The 26,772-nt window shown below is 48.7% G+C and overlaps 1 protein-coding gene and 1 non-coding gene across 3 annotated transcripts in view; one reads left to right on the top strand and one right to left on the bottom strand.

The window, feature by feature from the left end:
* LOC119967165 overlaps nt 1–26,772 on the bottom strand; it is a 157,311-nt gene that overhangs the window by 7,363 nt on the left and 123,176 nt on the right. For both annotated transcript variants that reach the window (XM_038799328.1, XM_038799329.1), the window contains 2 exons: nt 26,005–26,192; nt 1,917–2,050 (listed from right to left, as the gene is read on the bottom strand). In XM_038799328.1, coding sequence (XP_038655256.1) covers nt 1,917–2,050; nt 26,005–26,192 — 322 coding nt within the window. The remainder of the gene's footprint in view (nt 1–1,916; nt 2,051–26,004; nt 26,193–26,772) is intronic.
* On the top strand, nt 5,812–5,893 carry trnas-uga. The gene has a single exon. It is a non-coding gene; the product is annotated as a tRNA-Ser (tRNA).

The raw sequence follows: 26,772 nt of genomic DNA, 5'->3' as shown, positions 1-26,772 counted from the left end.
TTAATGTCTGCCACAGAAAGTTTTACAGGTTTAGGGTTGTCATTTGCTCCCATAAGTGATCTGAATGTTTTCCAACTATTGGGAGCCAACACCCATAACCTGATATCATGACCTGGCAGTTACGATGGGTCCACAATTGGGACCTGAACCTGATATCTTCGTCTCAGGTCACTCAGGAAATTAAGGGATATGGAGAGCAAGTCGGGAAAGGGATGTTGAGTCAGAGGATCAGCCATGATCATATCAAATAGCAGAGCAGGCTTGCAGAAGCATATGTTTTTCTGTAGGGATGTACATTTCTTTAATCTCTCTGAACCGGGTCTCGGTCCATCTGGTGTCATCTTGGTATGCCATCAACTTGTTTAACTGCTTTATTCTGCCATTGGGTGAATATGCAGAACAATCTCGATGAGATTTATTTAGTTCAATTGATACAATTTATTATGTTAACAAAAATAATCAAGGTGCTATGTCAGCTACACTTCAGTAATTCATCTTGCTGGATGTGCATTCTGCTGAATTACCCACCATCAACATTGCCGAGGTTACCATTGACCAGAAACTGAACTGGACTAGCCATATAAATATTGTGGCTACAACAGCAGGTCAAAGGCTAGGAATTCTGTGGCGAGTAACTCACCTCCTGACTCCCCAAAGCCTAAACACCATCTAGATGGCACAAGTTAGGAGTATGATGGAATACTCTCCATTTGCCTGGATGAATGCAGCTGCAACAACACTCAAGAAGCTCAACACCATCCAGGACAAAGCAGCATGCATGATTGGCACTCCTTCCACAAACACTCACTCTCTCCTCCACCACCGACAAACAGTGGCAGACGTGTGCACTGCAAGAACTCCCCAAGTTTCCTGAGGCAACACCTTCCAAACTCACGACCACTATCATCTAGAAGAACAAGGGCAGCAGATACCTGGGAACCTCACCACCTGCAAGTTCCCCTGCAAGCCACTCACCATCCTGACTTGGAAATATATCACCGTTCCTTCTCTGTCACTGGGTCAAAATCTTGGGTGTATCTACACAACAGAACTTCCAGTGGTTCAAGATGGCAGCTGACCACCACCTTCTCAAGGGCAATTAGAGATGGGCAATAAACGCTGGCCGAGCCAGCGATGCCCACATCCCATAAAAAATGAGCGTTAAGAAATTCTGATTTTTAGCGTCTACCTATTCTGGACTCTTTCTGTCCCAGCAATGTCTCTGTTAAAAAAACCTAGACTAGGTTCTTAGTGTCCATGTCCCTCCCCGTATCCCATTTCTGGAACTGAGCAATCAGAGATCAAAAGAGTTTTCCAACATAGAGGATAAGTGGCATTTTTCGATGATCTCAACAAACGGATAGTTTTAGTAAATGGGGAAAAAATAACTTCTGTTTAACATGCACCCGAACAGGCGCCGGAATGTGGCGACTAGGGTCTTTTCACAGTAACCTCATTGCAGTGTTAATGTAAGCCTACTTGTGACAATAAAGATTTTTATTGTTACCTTTTGACTTGGTACCCCTGACTGGAACTCACTTTACCAAATCCCAGCATTAACAGTAGCTCCTTTGCCAAATCCAATCTTTTGAAAGATTGATCATAAACATGACAATGATATTCAGTGGAACAGACAGACAATTCAACCTAAATCTCTAATCAGAGTGATGGAGCCACCTCTGCTTTCAGACGTTCTATCTACTCTTAACATTGCTCTCCATCAGCTTATTAATAGAAATAAGAAATGCATCGCTGCCATGAGCTGCTGAAAGGTTGCTTTATAGCAAGACAAGTCCTGCCAAACATTTTCACTGAGAATGCTAGGTAAGAGAAATCAACAAAATCTTCAGGCGCCCATATTAAGCTATGCAGTTCAATTTCCAGTTTCTTTTGAAGCAGGTGGCCAGCCAACATACCTGAAAGAATAATGTTTGCAGCAAAGGTTTGTCTGATGTCTACATCACAGAGGATTATGGCGCGGAGAAGACTCTCATGAATTCCATAGTGGTCTCTTCCAATCAGCTCCGGTTTAAACAAGATCTCTGAAGCTCTGGAAAAGGAGAGAAAAAAATGACAATGGGCTTTTTGGTTCATAGTACAGTTCACATGCAACTAACATCTCCGGTTACAGTACGTTTCTCACTGTGCCAGCCATGTCTCAGTGGGTTGCACTTTTGTCTACAAGCCAGAAGCCATTCCACAAATTTGAACACAAAATCTAGGCGGACACTCCAGCATGTTACTGAGAAAGTGCTGCACTGTTTTGACGTAAGTTTTGAATTGGTTAAAAGCACGAGGTGAGAAGTCATAATTTGAGAAGCAGGTTGAGCTAAAGGGGTATAAAATAACAAGACACCGCCGAAGACCCTGAGGCTTTGCCTTACAAGGTTGCGTTTGGGGTCACATATTGCATAACAGTCCCTTTCACCTCATCCAGAATTGTCCCCGGGGCTCAGCAGCAGGTGATGATCTTCCAGTCTCTGGAAACACAGTAGCTCTATCAAAATACGTTGCTGCTGTTTGCCAGTGGTGAAAATAAAGAGGCTATTTTAAAGTATTGAAAATGGGATGGGATGGGCACTTGAGGGAAATAAACTTAACAGGAATGGGGTGGGGGGGGGGGGTTGTGGCTGATTGGTTGGCTCTGGTGAATGCCAGCATGACCTTGAGGGGCCAAATGGCCTCTTTCTGTGCTGCTATGACTCCATGGTTTTATTCCATGGAAGCAAACACACACACGTGGACCTACTGGTTTCGGTAAATCAGTTTGAATAATCTCCATTGTCCTGCTCTCATGAAACCCGCATGAGAGATTCTAAACTCTTCCCTCAGTCAAATCCTTCAAATACATTTCAAGTCAAATGAACAACATGCTGTGATTTTCAGACTCATTTGGCAGGAAACTGTATTATTCCTCGCGTCCGAATAAAGCTCATAGTCTTACAATTGAAGTAGATGCTTTATTTCTAGGAGTTTGTTCTCTCTCCAGCCCTTATACTATGTTACATCTGAGCTGCCTGTGTCCTGCTCACCAGCTGCCGTTCCTGTGAAGAGAGGCAACTTCCTGTTTGTCTATGTATACATACACACACCTCTTTGGTGCTCCCTCTAGTGGTTACTTAGTTGTAGTGTATTTACCTTAACCCCTTGTGTATATACAGTGATGCATATCACTACATCCCCCTTTTTTATTTTTACATATTTTCTGTACTTTGTTGAAAAAAATTGCACAAAACAGGTAGATAAATGATGATATGTACAAGTTGTGATAATATTGATTATACAAAGCCAATTAATATTTATGAGTCCAATCTTAATTAAAAAGAATTTGTACAGTTGAGTTGCTTTCTTCTTCTGTTGTTGAAGTGGTGATGTTGATGTTGTCATTTCTTCGTGAACGTCGTCAGTGTTCTTGTGTTTAAGTACCAAGAAGTCACCATGAGGTGTTCGAATGGTCGAATCACTTTGTTGTCTGATTTAGACTTTTTTTTTCTATGCTTGTGGTAGCGATTCTGTATGTCACCTTTGTTGCCTGACCTGGACTTTTTCCTGTGCTTACGGTATTGATTCTGTATGTCATCCGCCTTGAAAGCTGGTTTGCTTGGTAGACTTTCATAGTCTGCTGCTGGTTGCTCAGATAAGGTTGATAGATCTTCATTGTCTTGTTCATGCAAGGAATTCGCTAAGGAGTCTTGAGTTGCTTCCGTTTTGGAGTCTGTCAACGAGCTCTCTGTGGAGGCTTGCATCGCTCTCTATGTATGGAGTCTTTCATCACTCTCTGTGTGGAGTCGTGCAGTGGTCTCTCTGTGGAGTCGATCTGTGCTCTCTCAACGGAGTCTTCAGTACTTGCTGTGTGGAATCGTTTGCTTCTTGGGTATTTGACAGGTTTCTGTCATCCAATGTATTGACGATCTGCCATTGCATCATGGTATTGGATTAATCTACCATGAGCAGAGTCGTGTTGAGCTTTTCAACCACGGCGCTGATGCTTTTATGAATATCATATCCGAATAACTCAGCCATGTCTGAGTAGTATTCTTCGATAAACAAATCATCTTCCTTGGTTTCGGATTTGTCATTGTGGGTGGTGCAGACTGCTTGTTCCAGGGTGCTGTGGAGGTTATTTTCAACTGCTGGTAGAAGTTTAGGCATTGTTCTGTCTTTCGAGGTAAAAATATTGTGTTTTGTAGCTTTTAACTCTTTTTTCCAATTTTCGGGCATTTCTCCTTTAAAAGTGGCCGTGATCTGGGGCCTCGGATGTCATGACGCTCGTGACGGAAAGTGTAGGAATCGATTGCGCATGCGTAGATCCATAGGCGAACGATGTTCAATCTTCTTTTGGCTGCGCATGCGCAAACTGCGCCTAAAACTTCTTTTTCAATTGCGCATGCGTGGCTGCAGTTTCCTGCGCATGTGCAGACCCAGATTTGCATCCTCAGTTCCCTGGGCTGTTTAAAATGTGCTCAGACGCCATTTTAGCTTCTTCAGACCCATGGAAAAGAACTTTTTCGCCGATAAAGCACGGGTTACTGTATCACCGAAACACAGAAAATAGAGGCAGGAGGAAGGAGGCCATTGAGCCCAGCACCGCCATTCATTATGATCATGGCTGATCATCCAACTCAATAGCCTGATCCCGCCTTCTCTCATATCGTTTGACCCTTTTTGCCCCAAGTGCTATATCTTTTTTTCTTTTTAAAAATTTAGAGTACCCAATTACCTTTTTTCCAATTAAAGGGCAATTTAGCGTGGCCAAACCACCTACCCTGCATATCGTTTTGGGTTGGGGGGGTGAGACCCATGCAGACACGGGGAGAATGTGCAAACTCCACACGGACAGTGACTTGGGGCTGGGATCGAACTCGGATCCTCGGCGCCATGAGGCAGCAGTGCTAACCATCATGCCACCATGCTGACCCCCCCAAGTGCTATATCTAACACCTTCCTGAAAACATACAATGTTTTGGCCTCAACTACTTTCTGTGGTAGCGAATTCCACAGACTCACCATTCTATGAGTGAAGAAATTTCTTCTCATCTCAGTCCCAAATAGTCTACCCCAGACTGTGACCCCTGGTTCGAGACACCTCACCATCGCAAACATCCTTCTTGCATCTAGCCCGGCCTAGTCCTGTCAGAATTTTATAGTTTTCTATGAAATTCCCCCTCATTCTTCTGAACTCCAGCATATGTTATCCTTTTTTTTTACATTTAGAATGCCCAATTCATTCTTTTCCAATTTAGCATGTTCAATCAACCTACCTTGCACATCTTACAGTGTTGTGGGGGTGAAAGCCACGCAAACATGGGGAGAATGTGCAAACTCCACACAGACAGTGACCCAGAGCCGGGATCGAACCTGGGACCTTGGCGCCGTGAGACTGCAATGCTAACCACTGAGCCACCATGCTGGCCTCAGCATATGTAATCCTAACCAACTCAATTGCTCTTCAAACATCTGTCCTGCCATCCCAGGAATCAGTCTGGTAAACCTTCACTGCACTCCCTCTATAGTTTTTTATTTATTTTTAAATTTAGTGTACCCAATTAATTTTTTTCAACTTAGGGACCCTCTGACCAATCCACCTACCGTGCAAATCTTTGGGTTGTGAGGGCGAAACCCACGCAAACACGGGTTAGCACTGCTGCCTCATGGCGCCGAGGTCCCAGGTTCGATCCCAGCTCTGGGTCACTGTCCATGTGGAGTTTGCACATTCTCCCCGTGTTTGCGGGGTTTCACGCTCACAACCCAAAGATGTGCAGGGTAGGTGGATTGGCCACGCTAAATTGCCCCGTAATTGGAAAAAGTGGTGCTGTGATGGCCGAGTGGTTAAGGTGTTGGACTTGAAATCCAATGGGGTTTCCCCGTGCAGGTTCGAACACTGCTCGCAGCGATAACCATTAATTGGAAAAAATGAATTGGGCACTCTAAATTTTTTTTAAAGGATTACAAAGGACAGTTAATAAAACAGTCTATGCAGTCAATGGTCAAAGAGGTACTGCTGATAGGCACAGAGCTGGGAACAATCGTGGTCCACACTACTCATCATATTATACATAGGCAGGAAGCTGGTTTAGAGTATATTGTTCTCCTCTGCAGCTATATCGATGTTTCTATGAAAGTGTCCAATTAGTTAGTTTATCACCAATTGTGAACTCAATGGGTTGAATTCTCTGCCGTCAGGATTCTCTGTTTTGCCAGCAGTGCACCCGTGCGGCTTTCCCGGTGGTGTGGGGTGGCCACAATGGGAAATCTCATTAGCAGGATTATGGAATTCTCAAGGAATGGAGAATCCCATTGCCGGCGAGAGCCCGCTGCCAGGAAAACACGGCGGACCGGAGAATCCCACCTAATGTCTTTTCTTTTTCTCTCCTACGATGATAGGAAAAATGGAGAATAAATCATCTGAAGCTCCATCCAGCAACTGGCTACAGCAAGAAACACAACAACTAACTTATTGGGCTGCACTGAGGATGAGGGGGAGACAGACAGATAGACAGAGTTTCATTAAAGTTACTCACTCAACAAAATAAAAGAAAGGAATGGTGGGTTGTTACATCACACTACAGCACTGCCGTGTTACACCCGCCGTCTTGTTCTCAGCCACTGTCGGTTCCGTGGGGGAGATCTGACAAGGTTTAAGTGTCTTTCTGGCATTCAATTGCCCAATTTCAAGTATTAATACTCAAAATAAAAGTGGAACCTTTAATCACACGAGGCTTTCTGCAGGCTCAGGTGATCCATGATCCTTCTCCAAGACTGACTTCCCGGGCAGTGGAAGTCCTGCCCGCTGAGAGCTACCAGACAATTCGAAGCTGACTGCTCCTCATGCCACCAGTCGGAGCGGTGGCTGCTGGTGACACTCTGATCACTGAGGCCTAGGATCGCAGAGGGACCCAAGGCGAGCGAAGTGGGATGGGGCTTGTGGGAGAGGGAGTTCAAAGACAAAAGGGGGCGGGAGAGGGTGGGGGAAGAGGTGGCTTTCAGGGGTCACCCGCCTGCAATGCCTGGTCCCTCAATTGAGCACGGATGCCCAAAGTGTTTGATATCAAGCACCCCACCCCCATCCCAGGAGGCCGCTAGCAAACCAACAGGGTTTGCTGGGTGGCTTTCCAAGGTCGTGGGAGGCCCAAGCGGCTTCCATAATAATCCCTAAACTCAGGGATAACGAGTGTCAATTGCTCATTAACAAACCCAACTGAATTACCACTGCAGGCGGCCGAGAATCCCACATCAGTCCCTTCCACCCTCCAACAATCGGGGATCTATTCTCAACGGCAGGGGCCTGATGTAGGGGCCTCTTCTGCGATTAAGCAGGCCTAACTACCACAGTCCCCACGCCGGTGGGCTGCATAAAATACACCCCAGTCCCTCTGCTACAACTGGTGCAGCCTGCACATGCAATGTTTAAGAAAATACATGCAAGATTTAAAAAATAATTCTAACCATGTAAAGTTTAGAATGCACAGTGCAATACAGAACCACAGTATCGTTCCTGCTACCACATTACACGTCACGAGGTATGGAAGGTTGGCATATATTTTGAGTAGGGTAGAGACGGCTTCAAAGACTGCTTTGATCCCAGCAGAGTACCTGAAGCTATGATCATCGGCTTGTGGGTGGAAGCACTCATTAATATTACATTCAAGTGAAATTACACAGAACGGTCGGTTTCACCTTCAATGGAAATGTTGCTGATCGTCCTTTCAGTAACATTTTTCAATGAATTTAATAAAACTTTGATCTAAAATTCAACATTTAATTTGCTGCATAATAATGTGCTCTATTATGCGAGGATGTTTGAAGGTGGGAAGGCAGAAAGCAGGCCATTATAATCTGTATTATATAATAAATCACAGTGCTTGCTTTTACAGGTGTAAATAAGGGTTGCTGTTCACTGGCCTTGAATTCAGAACAGTCCTGAAATGGGGCGCACAAATAACAAACATACATTCCTCTAAGAAACAAACAGCCAACAGGAAAGGTGAATCTACCATGACGAACAAAAGAAGTCGAAGACTGCATTAGATCAAAGAAAGTGGCTCAAGGTTGCCAGAAGTGGGCAGCACGGTAGCACAGTGGCTAGCACAGTTGCTTCACAGCTCCATGATCCCAGGTTCGATTCCCGGCTTGGGTCACTGTCTGTGCGGAGTCTGCATGTTCTTCCCGTGTCTGCGTGGGTTTCCCCCGGGTGCTCCGGTTTCCTCCCACAGCCCAAAGATGTGCAGGTTAGGTGGATTGACCAGAAATTGCCCTTAGTGACCAAAAAGGTTAGGCGGGGTTACTGGGCTACTGAGATAGGGTGGGTTTAAGTAGGGTGCTCGTTCCAAGGGGCGGTGCAGACTCGATGGGCCAAATGGCCTCCTTCTGCACTGTAGATTTATGTAAACCCAAGGATTGAGAGCAGCTAAGAATCCAGCAAAGGAGGAACAAGAAATTGATCAAGAAAGGCAAGGGGTAGCGGGTGCAATCTAATGGAAAATTTTCCAAGCGTTATTCGTGGTGGGCTTTGCTTGGGAGTTTCCCAGTTCTCCACCACTATTTGATGACACTTAGTCACTTTTCTGGGCCCTGGGGAGTTCCTCACCGGGTTGCCTACACTTGAAAATCACTGGGGAGCTGAAGGGTGCCCTTTTCTCTAAGTGAGCCGGTGGGTTACCCCCACCCATGGGCAATGTCACCCCCACACATATGGGCATTACTCCCCCCTCCCCGCCACCCTCAAGTGATGAAATCCTGCAATGGGATTCCTGGCCTCCCCCCTCTACAGGCTCCTCATGCCCCTTACAGGCCTCCCTTTCAGGAACCCTACTGGCTGCCCTCCCAACCTGGTCCATGTTTGTATGGAGGGGTGTAGAATGATGCTCAGCTGTGGCCCCCCCGGGGAAGGTTGGGAGATCACGGGAGGCTGGTACATACCGGAAAAGCTCATCCAAGTAGGTTTAAACCCTACTTAGGCATGCGTCATTTGATCGTGCCTATTTAGAATGGGGTTCTCATTCCGGTGCCTCGTGAGATCTTGGTAGATCTCGCAAATCTAAAGGCTGCTGGGAAGTCCGGGGCAGGCCTCGCTCGAGCCCAATATGAATGCAAGCTAACGTGAAACAAAGGCAAACTGTAAAAGCTTCCGGTAGTATGTGAAAAGGAAAAGATTACCAAGGACAAATGTAGGTCCGTTACAGGCGGAGAAAGGAAGTTTCAAATGGATAATAGGGAAATGGTGGGAAACTAACATTTATTTTGGGTGAAGTTCTCCATTCCCCAATGCTGGGTTCCCGGTGCGGTACAGAAAGGGGCACAGGGGTAAAAATGGGATTGTTGGGGGGTGGGGGGGGAGTTTCTTTAATTAGGGGCTTCCTGGGGGGCGGGTGGGTCGGTTCACCCCCCCGGTACTTGGGGGAGGAGGGGGCCGATGTGGGGGTGGCCAGCCCCAAGACCTCGTCATCAGGCTGCCTACTGAAAATGGTGGCCCGATAGCAGGAATTCCTCGGGAATCGTTCGTAATTCTCGCCATCCAGAAATTTCCATGACTGAGGATTGGGAATCGCTTCCTGGTTAGTGCTCCAGAATCACAAGCAATTTAACTCCAGCGGGAGAACATCGGGCTGGATTCACTGGTCGGCGACGCCGAAATCGGGTTCGGCCGGAGAATCAAGGTTCCCGACCAAACCGGGCGCACTCCATTTTCCAAACTAGCCTGTGTTCACTCCCATTGCCAATTAAAACATAACACTGGGGTACAACATCCTAATTGAACATGCATAACCATTCACATCTATTTGTGAATGCAGAAGATATTATATATCTTCATCCAGTGCATGTGTACTAGGAAACAGTATTTTGAAGGTCAACATTTTTCAAAATATTACGTTACATAAATGTGAATCATGAGGGACAGCCATTGGGTAAAAGTGGGTCCAAGTTTTTTTTTTAAAAACTTAGCATACCCAGTTATTTATTTTTCCAATTAAGGGGCAATTTAGCATGGCCAATCCACGCAGACATGGGGAGAATGTGCAAACTCCACATGGACAGTGACCCAGGGCCGGTTCGAACCCGGGTCCTCAGCGCCGCAGTCCCAGTGCTGACCACTGCACCACATGCCGCCCAAGTGGATCGAAGTTTAAAAAACACTGATTTAAATAGTAATCTGCTGTGCTGTTTCTCTGTCCAAAGCAGAAAATTTTGCATTTCTCCAAATTATACTGCAACTGCCATGTATTTGCCACTTAATCACCATGAAGCCACTTAACATCTTCTGCACCACACACCTTCCAACCAAACTTCATAACCTCAGCAAACTTGGAAATATTGGATGAATTCTCAGCTTGGGGAGGAGGGCCTGATTCTCCAATTTTGAGTCTATGTCCAGAGGGAGTGCCTAGTTTTACAATGAAAAAATGTCGGTGCCACTCCCACTCCAATGCTCCGCCCGGTGGGGGGCTAGCATTGCGCCACATAAAACTCCCAGCATTGCCGACATAAATGGCCGGAGAATTGGCGGGACCATGGCTGCGCATGCGCACGATGACGACCTGCAGCGGTCGTGCTGTACAACAAGGCACCGGCCATGTGCGGACCCGGCTTGCCAGACAGTGCCCCCCATGTAGCCCCCCCTCGCCATCCCCTGACCACCCCTCACCAGCCCCTGCCGAAGCCCCCTCCAGCCACCCCCAAGACTGTGGTGGCGCTAAACACAGTCCGCAGCCGCCACGCGAGGTTGACCAAAACGTGTCCCGCGCCATCGGGAAGTCGGTCCATTGGGGGCAAAGCGTCGGGGGGGGGGGGGGGGGTGATCCTTCAGGTGACGTCCTGAGGCCGCCCCACCGGCGTTCATCATACTCCCCGATTATGCAAGGGCGCGGAACAACCAAAAACCGGCGCCATCCCCGATTTCGGCGTTGAAAGGGATTCTCTGCCCGATCGCCAATTACGATATCGGCATCGGGCAAAGGAGAATCCTGCCCTAAACGTTCCCACCAGAACTGAATATCATGTGATTCGCGTTTACATTAGGGGCACTATTCATTTCCCGATTCAGGACATGCAAATGGGCCAACACTGTACCGGTGTGAATTGGAAGCAATTCCCATCCCAGCGGGCAGTGTAACCACTGGATCTGGAATTAGCGCTAAAAAGCATGACAAGCTGGGGCTGCTTTTAGACGCTCCACCCACCACACAGTCATTGCAGTCAATTTTGGGAGTCTGAAGTGGACTCACAGCTCAATGCCAATGAGGAGGAGAGACACCTTTGATTAGTCGGAGCTCTGCTAATCCCCTGCTTCCTCTGCAGTGGGGCTGCACTTTTGAGGCGTGCATGGAGGAGTGCGAACACCTGGTGGGCCCAGTGATTAAGCATGGCCACACCCATCCCCTGATTTCGCTGGGGAACGAGGGGCAGCCTGGGTGGGCTCCCACATCACCAAAGGCTCTGTGAACAGTCACAGGACAGCAGTGAGCAGCAAGGAGGCCGTGTGTAGCACCAGAGGGGTGCAGTTAAATCACATACTGCAGCAACGGAAGCCTGAGCCAGGCCACCGTAATCACGAGGGAAACACCCTGTGTCTACGGACTTGACACCAAGTCGGTCCCCGCTACTCCCCCGAGCCCAGGCAGCCACCGCCTACCTCCTCCCCCACCCCCCAACCCAGCAAGCCTGACAATTGCCTGCTCCCCCTCAACTGCCATGGCACCCAGTCCCTGCTTGTCAATACTTGCACCAATTTCCACCCATGTGACTTCTGCCTGAGCGGGATGAGCATTGTAGAGGAGTGGAACATGAAAGGTATCCCGCTAATGAGATTTAAATCCATGCAAACAACAGTTTTGCATGGCCCATCGCCGTCAGTGGAGAACTGGAGAATGGTGTCGGAATCGATGGCGGGCGCAAATCCCGATTTTTCATTTACACGTATTCTCCGCCCAATCGCAATTCTTGCTGCCAGTGTTGGGAAGCGGATAATTCAGTCCATTTACATTTATTTCTCGCGTCCAAATCATTGATGTATATTGTGAATAGCTGGAGCCCAAGCACTGATCCATGCGGGACCTCACTAATCACTACCTGCCACTTCGACAAAGTCCCATTTATTCCCACTCTGTTTCCTATCATCTAAACAATTCTCAATCCATGCCAACATATCATCCTAATCCCATACGCTTTAATTTTGCTGTTGAATCCCTTTTTTCCCCTTTATTTTTGCTGTTATAATTTTGTTCCATGAATACTTAATGGACATATACCCCTACTTCATATTATTTCATACTCCACGTCTCCTCTCTGTGTTTGGTCTTGTGTGTGTGTATATGGAGGGTGGGGTGAATTTAAGTGGGGTGGGGGGGGGGGTTAAAAAATTAGATAATAGGGCAGCACGATGGCTCAGTGGATAGCACTGCTGCCTCACGGCGCCAAGGTCCCAGATTGAATCCCGGCTCTGGGTCACTGTCCATTTGCACATTCTCTCCGTGGTTGCGTGGGTTTCGCTCCCACAACCCAATGATGTGCAGAGTAGGTGGATTGGTCTTGCTAAATTCCCCCTTAATTGGAAAAAATTAATTGGGGAACTCTAAATTTATAAAATAAAAATTAGATAATAGTTAAACTGTTGTACTTGCTGCATATTTAATTTTAGTTGTTATTGATAAATTTAATTGTGTTTAAATTTAAATTTAAAAACCTGGTGACTACTATTTTTAAAAACCTGGTGACTACTATTTTTCAGTAGTTGGGAAGTTAGTTCAGTGGGAATGGAGGCTAGGGCAGTTGAATGTTCCTCCTGCAGAATGTGGGAGGAAAGGGTCACCTCTAGTGTCCCTTCTGACTACATCTGCGGGAAGTGCACCCAACTCCAGCTCCTCGAGAGCCGCGTTAGGGACCTGGAGCTGGAGCTGGATGAACTTCGGATCATACGGGAGGCGGAGGAGGTTATTGAGAGGAGTTATAGGGAGGTAGTCACACCTCAGGTAAAAGAAGAAGGTAGATGGGTTACCGTCAGGGGAGGGAGAGGGAACCGGCAGGCAGTGCAGGGATCCCCTGTGGTCGCTCCCCTCTATAACAAGTATACCGTTTTGGATACTGTTGCGGGGGACGACTTACCAGGGGTAAGCAATAGGGCACAGGTCTCTGGCACAGAGTCTGTCCCTGTTGCTCAGAACGGAAGGGAGAAGAGGAACAGAGCACTTGTCATTGGGGACTCCATAGTTAGAGGAACAGACAGGAGGTTCTGTGGGAACGATAGAGACTCACGGTTGGTGTGTTGCCTCCCAGGTGCCAGGGTTCGTGATGTCTCTGATCGTGTTTTTGGGATCCTTAAGGGGGAGGGGGAGCAGCCCCAAGTCGTGGTCCACATAGGTACCAATGACATAGGTAGGAAGAGAGATGGGGATTTGAGACAGAAATTCAGGGAGCTAGGGTGGAAGCTGAGAGCTAGAACAAACAGAGTTGTTATCTCTGGGTTGTTACCCGTGCCACGTGCTAGTGAAGTGAGAAATAAGGAGAGAGAGGAGTTGAACACGTGGCTACAGGGATGGTGCAGGAGGGAGGGTTTTGGTTTCCTGGATAATTGGGGCTCATTCTGGGGTAGGTGGGACCTCTACAAACAGGATGGTCTTCACCTGAACCAGAGGGGTACCAATATCCTGGGGGGGAGATTTGCTAGTGCTCTTCGGGGGGGTTTAAACTAATTCAGCAGGGGGATGGGAACCTAAATTGTAGTCCCAGTGTACAGGATGTTGAGAATAGTGAGGTCAGGGATAGGGTTAAAAGTTCGAAAGAGGGCACCGGCAAGCAGGACGCTGGTTTGAAGTGTGTCTACTTCAACGCCAGGAGCATCCGGAATAAGGTGGGTGAGCTTGCAGCATGGGTTGGTACCTGGGATCTCGATGTTGTGGCGATTTCGGAGACATGGGTAGAGCAGGGACAGGAATGGCTGTTGCAGGTTCCAGGATTTAGATGTTTCTGTAAGAACAGAGAAGATGGTAAAAGAGGGGGGGGTGTGGCATTGTTAATCAAGGAAAGTATTACGGCGGTAGAAAGGACGCTTGAGGACTCGTCTACTGAGGTAGTATGGGCCGAGGTTAGGAACAGTAGAGGAGAGGTCACCCTGTTGGGAGTTGTCTATAGACCTCCGAATAGTTCCAGAGATGTAGAGGAAAGGATTGCAAAGATGATTCTCGACAGGAGCGAGAGTAACAGGGTAGTTGTTATGGGGGACTTTAACTTTCCAAATATTGACTGGAAATACTATAGTTCGAGTACTATAGATGGGTCAGTTTTTGTGCAGTGTATGCAGGAGGGTTTTCTGACACAGTATGTAGACAGGCCAACAAGGGGCGAGGCCACATTGGATTTGGTACTGGGTAATGAACCCGGCCAGGTGTTAGATTTAGATGTAGGTGAGCACTTTGGTGATAGTGATCACAACTCGGTTATGTTTACTTTAGCAATGGGCAGGGATAGGTATATACCGCAAGGCAAGAATTATAGCTGGGGGAAAGGCAATTATGATGCTATTCGGCAAGATTTAGGATGTATAGGATGGGGAAGGAAACTGCAGGGGATGGGTACAATCGAAATGTGGAGCTTTTCAAGGAACAGCTACTGCGTGTCCTTGATAAGTATGTACCTGTCAGGCAGGGAGGAAGTTGTCGAGCAAGGGAACCGTGGTTTACTAAGGAAGTTGAAGCACTTGTCAAGAGGAAGAAGAAGGCTTATGTTAGGATGAGACATGAAGGCTCAGTTAGGGCACTTGAGAGTTACAAGTTAGCTAGGAAGGACCGAAAGGGAGAGTTAAGAAGAGCGAGGAGAGGACACGAAAAGTCGTTGGCGGATAGGATCAAGGAAAACCCTAAGGCTTTCTATAGGTATATCAGGAACAAAAGAATGACTTGAGTAAGATTAGGGCCAATCAAGGATAGTAGTGGAAAGTTGTGTGTGGAATCAGAGGAGATAGGGGAAGTGTTAAATGGATATTTTTCATCAGTGTTTACACTGGAGAAAGACAATATTGTCGAGGAGAACACTCAGGTTCAGTCGACCAGGCTAGATGGAATTGAGGTTCAAAAGGAGGAGGTGTTAGCAATTTTGGAAAATGTCAAAATAGATAAGTCCCCTGGGCCAGATGGGATTTATCCTAGGATTCTCTGGGAAGCCAGGGAGGAGATTGCAGAGCCTTTGTCCTTGATCTTTATGTCGTCTTTGTCGACAGGAATAGTGCCGGAAGACTGGAGGATAGCAAATGTTGTCCCCTTGTTCAAGAAGGGGAGTAGAGACAACCCTGGTAATTATAGACCTGTGAGCCTTACTTCGGGTAAAATGTTGGAAAAGGTTATAAGAGATAGGGTTTATAATCATCTTGAAAAAAACAAGTTGATTAGCGATAGTCAACACGGTTTTGTGAAGGGTAGGTCATGCCTCACAAACCTTATAGAGTTTTTTGAGAAGGTGACCAAACAGGTGGATCAGGGTAAAGCTGTTGATGTGGTGTATATGGATTTCAGTAAGGTGTTTGATAAGGTTCCCCACGGTAGGCTATTGCAGAAAATAAGGAAGTATGGAATTGAAGGTGATTTAGCGGTTTGGATCAGTAATTGGCTAGCTGAAAGAAGACAGAGGGTAGTGGTTGATGGCAAATGTTCATCCTGGAGTTCAGTTACTAGTGGTGTACCGCAAGGATCTGTTTTGGGGCCACTGCTGTTTGTCATTTTTATAAATGACCTGGAAGAGGGTGTCGAAGGATGGGTTAGTAAATTTGCAGATGACACGAAGGTCGGTGGAGTTGTGGATAGTGCTGAAGGATGTTATAGGATACAGAGGGACATAGATAAGCTGCAGAGCTCAGAGCTGGGCTGAGAGGTGGTAGATGGAGTTTAATGCGGAAAAGTGTGAGGTGGTTCACTTTGGAAGGAGTAACAGGAGTACTGGGCTAATGGCAAGATTCTTGGTAGTGTAGATGAACAGAGAGATCTCGGCATCCAGGTACATAAATCCCTGAAAGTTGCCACCCAGGTTAATAGGGCTGTTAAGAAGGCATATGGTGTGCTAGCCTTTATAAGCAGAGGGATTGAGTTTCGGAACCACAAGGTCATGCTGCAGCTGTACATAACTCTGGTGCGGCCGCACCTGGAGTAGAACATAGAACATAGAACATAGAACGATACAGCGCAGTACAGGCCCTTCGGCCCTCGATGTTGAGTACTGCGTGCAGTTCTGGTCACCACATTATAGGAAGGATGTGGAAGCTTTGGAAAGGATTCAGAGGAGATTTACTAGGATGTTGCCTGGTATGGAGGGAAGGTCTTACGAGGAAAGGCTCAGGGAATTGAGGTTGTTTTCGTTAGAGAGGAGAAGGCTGAGAGGTGACTTAATAGAGACATATAAGATAGTCAGAGGGTTAGATAGGGTGGACAGTGAGAGTCTTTTTCCTCGGATGGTGATGACCAACACGAGGGGACATAGCTTTAAATTGAGGGGTGATAGATATAGGACAGATATCAGAGGCAGTTTCTTTACTCAGACAGTAGTAGGGGTGTGGAACGCCCTGCCTGCAACAGTAGTAGACTCGCCAACTTTAAGGGCATTTAAGTGGTCACTGGATAGACATATGGATGAAAATGGAATAGTGTAGGTCAGATAGGCTTCAGATGGTTTCACAGGTTGGCGCAACATCGTGGGCCGAAGGGCCCGTACTGCGCTGTAGTGTTCTATGTTCTATGTTCTATGTTATTGAGCAGCCAATGGCCAAAGATTTTTGGTTTTTATAAGAAATATTTATTAATTACAATTGTGCTGCGACTCAAGGTCAAGTGGACCGGGAACTGACTGCCCACTAGTCCAAGGGGTCGTAGCACTTGCACACCAGCCTCTCATGTGGCACTACCTCAAAAGCTTTCTGAAAATTCAAATATACCACATTCACTGGTTCACCATCATCTATTCTGCTAATTACATACTCAATAAAACTCCAGTAGGTTAGTCAAACATGACTTCCCATGACAAACGCATGTTGACATAGCCTCATTCCATTGATATTTTCTCAGTGTCTTGTTATCATACCCTTTATGCTCTAGCATTTTCCCTACTATTAATGTTAGGCTAACCGGTCGGTAATTCCCGATCTTCACCCTACCTCCTCTTTTAAAAATAGATGAGTTACATTTGTCACTCTCCCTCTGCCGGAACTGTTCCAGAGTTTTGAAAGATGACACCGCATCCACTATTTCCATGGGCAAACACCGGAGCATTTTACGCCGGCATTAATCGGCCCCAAAGCCCAGCGATTCTGCGACCCACAAGGGCCACCACGGGAAGCGCGGCCCCAGACCGGCATCAGAGACGTGCAGCGCGGCGCACTCAAATAGACGCGAAGCCCCACACACAGCCGATGCTTCAAGATGACCGCCTGCCGCGGAGCGCCAAGGTTCAGGAACCGCGACCTTGAAACGCTGCTGGACGCCATCGAGCAGAGGAAGGGGGCCCTATACCCCAGATCCAGCCGCAGGCAACATAGTCCAGCATATGTAGAGGGAGGTGGGCGATGTTGTCAGCGCCATTGGGATGACACCTAGGACAGGCGAGCAGTGTCGCAAGAAGCTGAACGACCTACTCAGGGCAGCCAGGGTGAGTACCCAGCACTGTGCCCATTGCACCAACCCCCCCTACCCCCCACCTGTGACACCGACCCTTCCACAGGGGGGCGGTACGACCCCAGCTGTGACCTACATGCTAGCTGCATTGGCCGGTGCCCTGTGCATCAATGCCAACATAGATCCAACTGCTGGGCTGCATGTATCGGACAGCCTAACACTGCTGATGTACCCCCCCCTCCCCCCCGGCCCCTCCCCGGACAAGAGCGTCCACAACCATCGAGAGCAGGAGAAAACCGGAGGGGGTGCACCTGAATTGCACCCCCTCACTGTGTATGAACAGAGGGCACTGTACGTAGCTGGCGGACCCGAGGACCATCTGCCGCCCAGACGGGTCCCGGGTTCCTGGAATTTCCATACCCACCCAGTGACCCGATGCAGTCAGAGACCCAGGGATGATCAAAGGGGATGATGGGCGGTTTCCAGCACTTGCAGATGGCCGACACCGCACGGGTGGCGCCCGCAGTGGAGGCAAGAGGGCGACGGTGTCGGACATAGGTCGCAGTATGCAAGGCCTGGGGCTTTCTGTGCAAGCGGCTTCCATGGCCCAGGACAGGGCTGCCCTCTCCCAACTCCGTCCATGGAGAAGCCGGGGGCCATTGGGCACCCTGAGGGAGGCGGAGGTGCTGGGCACATTCCGGGTCCCCCTGCAGGGGAGGTCCCGGATCATCGTGGCACATTGGGAACCCCCACGCCTACCATCCGTGGTGCATCTGGTGAGCAGAACAGGGTGGCAGCACGCCATCCCGGTCGCCGAGGTGCAGCCCGGCCCATCTAGGCCGGGCCACCCCAGGAAACGGCAGTCAAAGGGGACCCTAGTCACAGGGCAAGAGTCACAATAATGCAGCTCCACTTCTCCTGTACCATTTGGGGAAACACCTGGACATAGTCATAGGACCCATAATGCCAGAAAGGTAGGCACTTAGTAAGTTGGCACGGGTGCAGGGCACAGATTAGTTATAGGAGCTAGGGCATATGTACAGAATTTCTCTTATCAAACACACTGTAACATATGAAAGCTGCTTCTGTGCTCTGTCCGATGTGAGCGGGGTTGGGGCGGGAACTGATGCCAGCATGGGTGAGGGGTGATGGAATGTTGAGCTCAAGGTGAGTGTGACGTGCCCCCCCCAGTCGCCTAGGCCACCCCGCCCCCAGTGAGATGACAGGGCCATGTGATACACCGTCCAGCCCGCATACAGGGACCACCCAGGTGGAGGGTGTCACTGTGGCCATGGGTCAGACATTGTCTAACATTGTAGAGCTAGGAACTCATCGCACAGCGTGTTGTCATCATCCTCCATGCCATGGACCAGACCCGCTGTCACTACTGTCACTATCAACCGTATGAGCCCAGCCCGTTGTGCCACAGGTGGATGTGTAATGGAGGGGTGGTGTGCATGCGGGTGATGCGGTGGTGAGGTGGTGCAGTACTGTGCTGTCCGCGCCCATGCTCAGCAAAACCCTCCAGTCAGTGAAACATGTGTCTATCAACTTCTCCCGTGCCCGCTGGCCCAGCCGTTGGCATTGGGCACCCTCCCGTCCCTGTCCAGGCCCCATCTCCCGTACATTGCCCCCCCTTCCCATCCCACTCATCTGGAGAGACCTGCCCTTCGTCGTGATCCTCCCCCTCCCCCTCCAGCACATCGCCCCTCTGCTGGGCTATATTGTGCAGGACGCAGCAGGCAACAACGATGCGGTCGACTCTCTCCGACAGGTACTGGATGAACGATTGTGCCAATATGAACGCATCATGTACACTGCCCGGGTACCGGGCGCAGATATGCAGGATCTTCATCCGGTGGTCACAGACCACCTGCACGTTCATGGAGTAGGACCCCTTCCTGTTCATGAACACAGCTCTGTTATCCACTGGTGGCCGCACAGGGCTTCATGCAGGGCAGCTTCCTCCGCCATGGCAGCCAACAGTGCTGGAAGATGCCCAAACATTACGATCTGCAGGGGGTGGAGGTAGACAAAGTTTCTTCATTGCACATACGCACTCCACAACCAGGTGCCATGGGATACATGGTCGCCCCGGTTGGCAGTTCGTGCCCCAGCCACACATGCCCCTCACCCCCGCACGCCCCCTCGGTGCTCTGACACCGGTCGCCTGTCCCTACTGCCAGTGGGTGCGGCCCTGGATCGACCTACTGGTGGGTGCGGCCGGATGGGTGGGTGGGGGGGCATCCAACCGAATGGCCGGGTGGGTCTGGGCTGAGCCAGCGACCGGGGTGGGTGCCTATCTGCGTGGCCGCCGTAATGGAGTCCATGGTGTTGGCTCCGCCCTGTCATGGTGGGCCTTTCCCAGCCGCCGCAGCTGTCTGCCCCACCCGCCCCCGGAACCTGGGGTCCTCGCTCCCCAACCTCCACAGCCACAGCCGTGCCGTCTCGCCATCCTGAGGTCCCCCACGCCGACCCCTATCTCCTCCGGCCACAGCCTCAGCCAACACGACTGGTCGATGCTTTTTTAAACCAGATTAGAACGACTCTGGTCCATCCAGGCCGCAGTATCACTGGGGGCCCAGAGAATCGCACATCAGACCTCCTCTAGCAATTCTCCGGGCCGAGCGGCGCCTGCCACGTTCACACAGTTTTACCTGGTTCGAAGGTTCGTGTCCCGGCGTCACGGGCCGTCTCGCCATAAACACCGATTCTCCGAGCCGGCACTGGTTTGGAGAATCCCACCCCATGTCTACCTCCTTTAGTATCCTGGGCCTGGAATGTAGATTATCAGGATCTGGAGGATTATCAGCTTTCAGTCCCAATAATTTCTCCAACACTGGGCGCGATTCTCCACTCCCCACGCCGGGTGGGAGAATCGCGGGAGGGCCGGGGGACTCATTTCACGCCCCCCTGGCGCCCCCCGCGATTCTCCCACCCCCTGCTCGGAAGAATCGCCGCTCGCCATTTTTCACGGCGACCGGCGATTCTCCGGCCCGGATGGGCTGAGCGGCCTGCCGTTCGCGACCGGGGCAACCACACCTGGTCGCTGCCGTCGTGAACATGGGCGCCAAAGACCTGTTTGAAGCTATTGGGGGACAGAGAGGGGAGTGAGCACCACGGCCGTGCTCGGGAGAGGACTGGCCCGCGATCGGTGCCCACCGATCGTCGGGCTGGCATCTAAAAGTGACGCACTCTTTCCCCTCCGCCGCCCCACAAGATCAAGCCGGCACGTCTTGCGGGGCAGCGGAGGGGAAGACGGCCAACCTGCGCATGCGCGACTGACGTCACATAGGCGCCGCCATCGCGTCATTCTCGGCGCGCAAGCGTCACAGCCCAGCGGCCGAGAATAACGGAGCGCCACTCCTAGCCCCCCGGGTGGGGGTGAATAAGGTGAGAGGAGCGGCCTCCGAGGCCGTCGCGAAACTCGGCCGAGTTCACGACGGCCTTCCCGATTTTTCCCGGGAGTGGAGAATTCCGCCCACTATCTTTCTAGTAATACCAATTTACTCCAATTCCCTCTTCTCATTAGATCCTTTACGTTAGTGATGGAAAGGGATAAGTATACCCCGCAGGGCAAGAGTTATAGCTGGGGGAAGGGCAATTATGATGCCATTAGACATGACTTAGGATGTGTTGGTTGGAGAAGTAGGCTGCAAGGGTTGGGCACACTGGATATGTGGAGCTTGTTCAAGGAACAACTATTGCATGTTCTTGATAAGTACGTACCAGTCAGGCAGGGAGGAAGGGGTCGAGCGAGGGAACCGTGGTTTACCAAAGAAGTGGAATCTCTTGTTAAGAGGAAGAAGGAGGCCTATGTGAAGATGAGGCATGAAGTTTCAGTTGGGGCGTTTGATAGTTACAAGGAAGCGAGGAAGGATCTAAAGAGAGAGCTGAGACGAGCAAGGAGGGGACATGAGAAGTCTTTGGCAGGTCGGATCAAGGAAAACCCAAAAGCTTTCTATAGGTATGTCAGGAATAAAAGAATGACTAGGGTAAGAGTAGGGCCAGTCAAGGACAGTGGTGGGAAGTTGTGTGTGGAGGCTGAGGAGATAAGCGAGATACTAAATGAATACTTTTCGTCAGTATTCACTCAAGAAAAAGATAATATTGTGGAGGAGAATGCTGAGACCCAGGCTATTAGAATAGATGGCATTGAAGTGCGTAGGGAAGAAGTGTTGGCAATTCTGGACAAGGTGAAAATAGATAAGTCCCCGGGGCCGGATGGGATTTATCCTAGGATTCTCTGGGAAGCCAGGGAAGAGATTGCTGAGCCTTTGGCTTTGATTTTTAGGTCATCATTGGCTACAGGAATAGTGCCAGAGGACTGGAGGATAGCAAATGTGGTCCCTTTGTTCAAGAAGGGGAGTAGAGATAACCCCGGTAACTATAGGCCGGTGAGCCTAACGTCTGTGGTGGGTAAGGTCTTGGAGAGGATTATAAAAGATACGATTTATAATCATCTAGATAGTAATAATATGATTAGGGATAGTCAGCATGGTTTTGTGAAGGGTAGGTCATGCCTCACAAACCTTATCGAGTTCTTTGAGAAGGTGACTGAACAGGTAGACGAGGGTAGAGCAGTTGATGTGGTGTATCTGGATTTCAGTAAAGCGTTTGATAAGGTTCCCCACGGTCGGCTATTGCAGAAAATACGGAGGCTGGGGATTGAGGGTGATTTAGAGATGTGGATCAGAAATTGGCTAGTTGAAAGAAGACAGAGGGTGGTGGTTGATGGCAAATGTTCAGAATGGAATTCAGTTACGAGTGGCGTACTACAAGGATCTGTTCTGGGGCCGTTGCTGTTTGTCATTTTTATAAATGACCTAGAGGAGGGCGCAGAAGGATGGGTGAGTAAATTTGCAGACGACACTAAAGTCGGTGGAGTTGTAGACAGTGCGGAAGGATGTTGCAGGTTACAGAAGGACATAGATAAGCTGCAGAGCTGGGCTGAGAGGTGGCAAATGGAGTTTAATGTGGAGAAGTGTGAGGTGATTCACTTTGGAAAGAATAACAGGAATGCGGAATATTTGGCTAATGGTAAAATTCTTGGTAGTGTGGATGAGCAGAGGGATCTCGGTGTCCATGTACATAGATCCCTGAAAGTTGCCACCCAGGTTGATAGGGTTGTGAAGAAGGCCTATGGTGTGTTGGCCTTTATTGGTAGAGGGATTGAGTTCCGGAGCCATGAGGTCATGTTGCAGTTGTACAAAACTCTAGTACGGCCGCATTTGGAGTATTGCGTACAGTTCTGGTCGCCTCATTATAGGAAGGACGTGGAAGCCTTGGAACGGGTGCAGAGGAGATTTACCAGGATGTTGCCTGGTATGGAGGGAAAATCTTATGAGGAAAGGCTGATGGACTTGAGGTTGTTTTCGTTAGAGAGAAGAAGGTTAAGAGGTGACTTAATAGAGGCATACAAAATGATCAGAGGGTTAGATAGGGTGGACAGCGAGAGCCTTCTCCCGCGGATGGAGGTGGCTAGCACGAGGGGACATAGCCTTAAATTGAGGGGTAATAGATATAGGACAGAAGTCAGAGGTGGGTTTTTTACGCAAAGAGTGGTGAGGCCGTGGAATGCCCTACCTGCAACAGTAGTGAACTCGCCAACATTGAGGGCATTTAAAAATTTATTGGATAAGCATATGGATGATAAGGGCATAGTGTAGGTTAGATGGCCTTTAGTTTTTTTCCATGTCGGTGCAACATTGAGGGCCGAAGGGCCTGTACTGCACTGTATCGTTCTATGTTCTATGTTCTATGTTCTATCCTCGATTACTTAGCATTTCTGAAACGTTATTTGTCTCTTCTGCGAAGACAGAATGAAAGCAAGATCAATTGCTCTGACATTTCATTGCTCTCGATTATAAATTCTCCTGTTTCGGACTGCCTAATTTGTCCTTACTAACGTTTATCTTTTTATGTACTCATAGAAGCTTTTGCAGTCCGCATTTATGTTCTTTGCAAATTTTTTATAGAACAATACAGCACAGAACAGGCCCTTCGGCCCTCGATGTTGTGCCGAGCAATGATCACCCTACTCAAACCCACGCATCCACCCCATACCCGTAACCCAACAACAACCCCCCCCCCCCCACCTTAACCTTACTTTTTAGGACACTATGGGCAATTTAGCATGGCCAATCCACCTAACCCGCACATCTTTGGACTGTGGGAGGAAACCGGAGCACCCGGAGGAAACCCACGCACACACGGGGAGACGTGCAGACTCCACACAGACAGTGACCCAGCCGGGAATCGAACCTGGGACCCTGGAGCTGTGAAGCATTTATGCTAACCACCATGCTACCGTGCTGCCCGAATTTTGTAAAGTGACAGGTGATCTCATTGGAACTGACAAAACTCCACAAAGACAGTCACCCTAACCCAGAATTGAACCCAGGTCCCTGGCGCTGTGAGGCAGCAGTGCCAAGAGCAGCTAAAAAAAAAGCATTTTTTAAAAAACAGAATCTCTTTAATTTGTCTGTAGGCTGCCCTCCTTCTGGCCACTTCCTGGCTCAGATCCTGGTAGATGTGCAGGACACTGTTGTTCCATGAGCAGCTCCTCGTGCTCTTGGCCCACTGTAGAACCCGCTCTTTGTCCACGAACCTATGGAACCTGACCACCATCGTCCGGGGGGGCCACCCCCCTCGTGGCTGCCTCGCCTGCACTCTGTGTGCCCTGTCCAGCTCCAATGGACGCGGGAAGAAATCATCCCCCACCAGCTTCTGCAGCATGTCTGCCACATATGCTGTGGCATCCACTCCCTCGGCCCCCTTCGGGAGGTCAATGATTCTCAGATTCTGCCGGCGAGACCTATTTTCCAGGTCCTCCAGCTTGTCCATCAGCCTTGCTGCTCCTTTAACTTACTAATTTCCACGTCCGCTACCGTTTGGAAATCCACCTGCTCTTCCACTGTCTTCTCCAGTGCCTGCACCTTCTTATCCTGAGCATCCAGCCTCTGGTCAAGTCGCTCCACCGCTTTCTGGAGCGGTTCCAAATTATCCCGCTTCAGTGCTGCGAAGCTCTCCTTCATGACCTGCAGCATGTTGTCCAGTGCTGCCTGGACCGTCCTTTTGGTGGTCCGTTCATCGGCCATCTTTCCTCCCACTTGAGATTCCTCACCACCTTTGTTCAGCCCCTTCTTCACCTGTTTTGCTCCCTTCTGCTCCTTAGTCCATACAACTCTGTATGGATTCAGGTCTAGAGTGCTATTGCTTTTCACTCCAGTGCTCAAAAGTTAAAAAAAGTCGGGGAAAAAAGTCTTAAAGTCAGACTGGAGCGAGAGCCACCAAATATGCGACTTACTCCCTCATAGCCGCCACCGGAAGTCCAAAAAGCATTTGTTTGACCACAGTTGGTGCACTATGTGCAGTTCTAGGCACCACCCCATCAGGCAGATATATTGACTTTGGAGGAAGCAAAGCGTAGATTTACTAGAATGTTACCTACACAAGGAGAGTTTACACAAACTACAGTTGTATCCTCTGTGATTTAGTAAGGTAAGGGGTGAGAAAATGTTCAAGGTATTAAGTGGAACAGATGGGATTGGATAGAAACTATATTTTGCTCATTGAGGAATCTGGAACATAATCTAAAATTAGACCTAGCTCTGTCAGGGAGGGAAGTGAAGAAACATTTGCACACGTAAAGGATGGCACAAGTTTGGAACTCTGTTCGACAAATGGCAATTGATACTAGGTCAATGGTTAATTTTAAATCTGTGATTGATATAATTCTGTTGCCCAAAGGTATTGAGGGATATTAGAAAAGACAGGCCTATGGAGTTAGGTTATACAACAGCCATGACCTTACTGCATGCCAGAAAAGGCTCGAGTGGTTAAATGGTCTACTCCTGGTCCTGTGCTTTGCTTGGGATTCTTCAGTAGCTGCTGCAGCCTAATGGGTGACCAGGAGCCTAAACAGTGACCACCTCTAATAGTTAGCACTAAAAGTCCGGGCAACTTGTGTGAAATGAAAGCAAAAATGAGGGACAATTTAGGCCAGTCTTGGGCCTTGATGCTGGTTATGGTTCCAAAAAGGAGCTACAAGTGTAAAAAATTTCCAACCCCATGTATTTCCTTTTGCCATGGAGAGACTCCCTTTATTTCCTCCACCTTTCATGGGCTATTTGCTCTGTTGATGCCACTTCTAGACTGTTGGAAGTTTTATGAACACAGATGATTTCCCCGACTTCTTTTCCCACATTTTTTAATCCTACAGATGAGGTGGCAAAATACCACATATGTGAATTACAAAATACCACATTGCGAAGCTATCAAAAATATGGCATAGTTCCCAGATACATAGGATTCAAATACTCTTTGACCTGCTTTCCTAACTTTATGCCACATATCATTATGCACTTTATACCACACATCAGACAGCAGAGGTACATTCACATTCTCTTTACGTTACCTGAACCTCTCATGGCCTATGGTAATTATTTGTCCATCTGGCAACGTATAGTTTAGTTCTGCATCATTTGCAAAGCTGCCCAGTTCCGCTTCATAGTCTTCGGCAACATAACAGTGCTTCTCTTTGATGTCCCGAACAATTTCCCGCTCTGCGGAGGTATTAAATGAATAACCCCTTTCTTTCAACAGCTGCAAAACCAGAAATGCATTTAAAATTTAAACTTTTATTTTACGCAGTAGAAAACCAAACTGTAAGGAAATTGTTCCCCTTTCAATAAAGCTGTGACAAATGCAGGACAATCTTAGGGTTTAGTTGCCATTCACTGTGGAGAAGTACTGGTATAAATATATTCCTGACATAAAACCAGAATAAAGTGCAGCCTTTTTCCGACACAGCATTGCTGCCTCTGCTGCAGCAGTGAACCACCTCAAGAAACGTTATTGCTCGGGTTCCTCCACAGGCAGCAGTATCACTGGGGTGCAAACGTAAATGGCATGGCCACTGTAATCTTTTGCAGTCTTAAACAGAGCAGGATCAGCACTCAGTCCACCCACTGGACTTTCACACAATACTCCGACACACACCTCCCAATTCCCAGGGAAGAAAACTGATCAAGCAGAAATTGTTCATGGGATATGGGCATCATTAGGTCAGCATTTAATTGCCTTCAGGAAGGTGGAGGTGAACCGCCATCCCTACTCTCAAACAACTTGATTCCATTAGTACAATGTCTGAATTTCAACAATAATGAACTGGTTGTAAATTGCT

Source organism: Scyliorhinus canicula, chromosome 6 (genome assembly GCF_902713615.1).
Source record: "Scyliorhinus canicula chromosome 6, sScyCan1.1, whole genome shotgun sequence".
NCBI classification, from domain to species: domain Eukaryota; kingdom Metazoa; phylum Chordata; class Chondrichthyes; order Carcharhiniformes; family Scyliorhinidae; genus Scyliorhinus; species Scyliorhinus canicula.
Note: the sequence above shows the minus strand (reverse complement) of the source record. Positions and strands in the feature narration are given on the sequence as shown.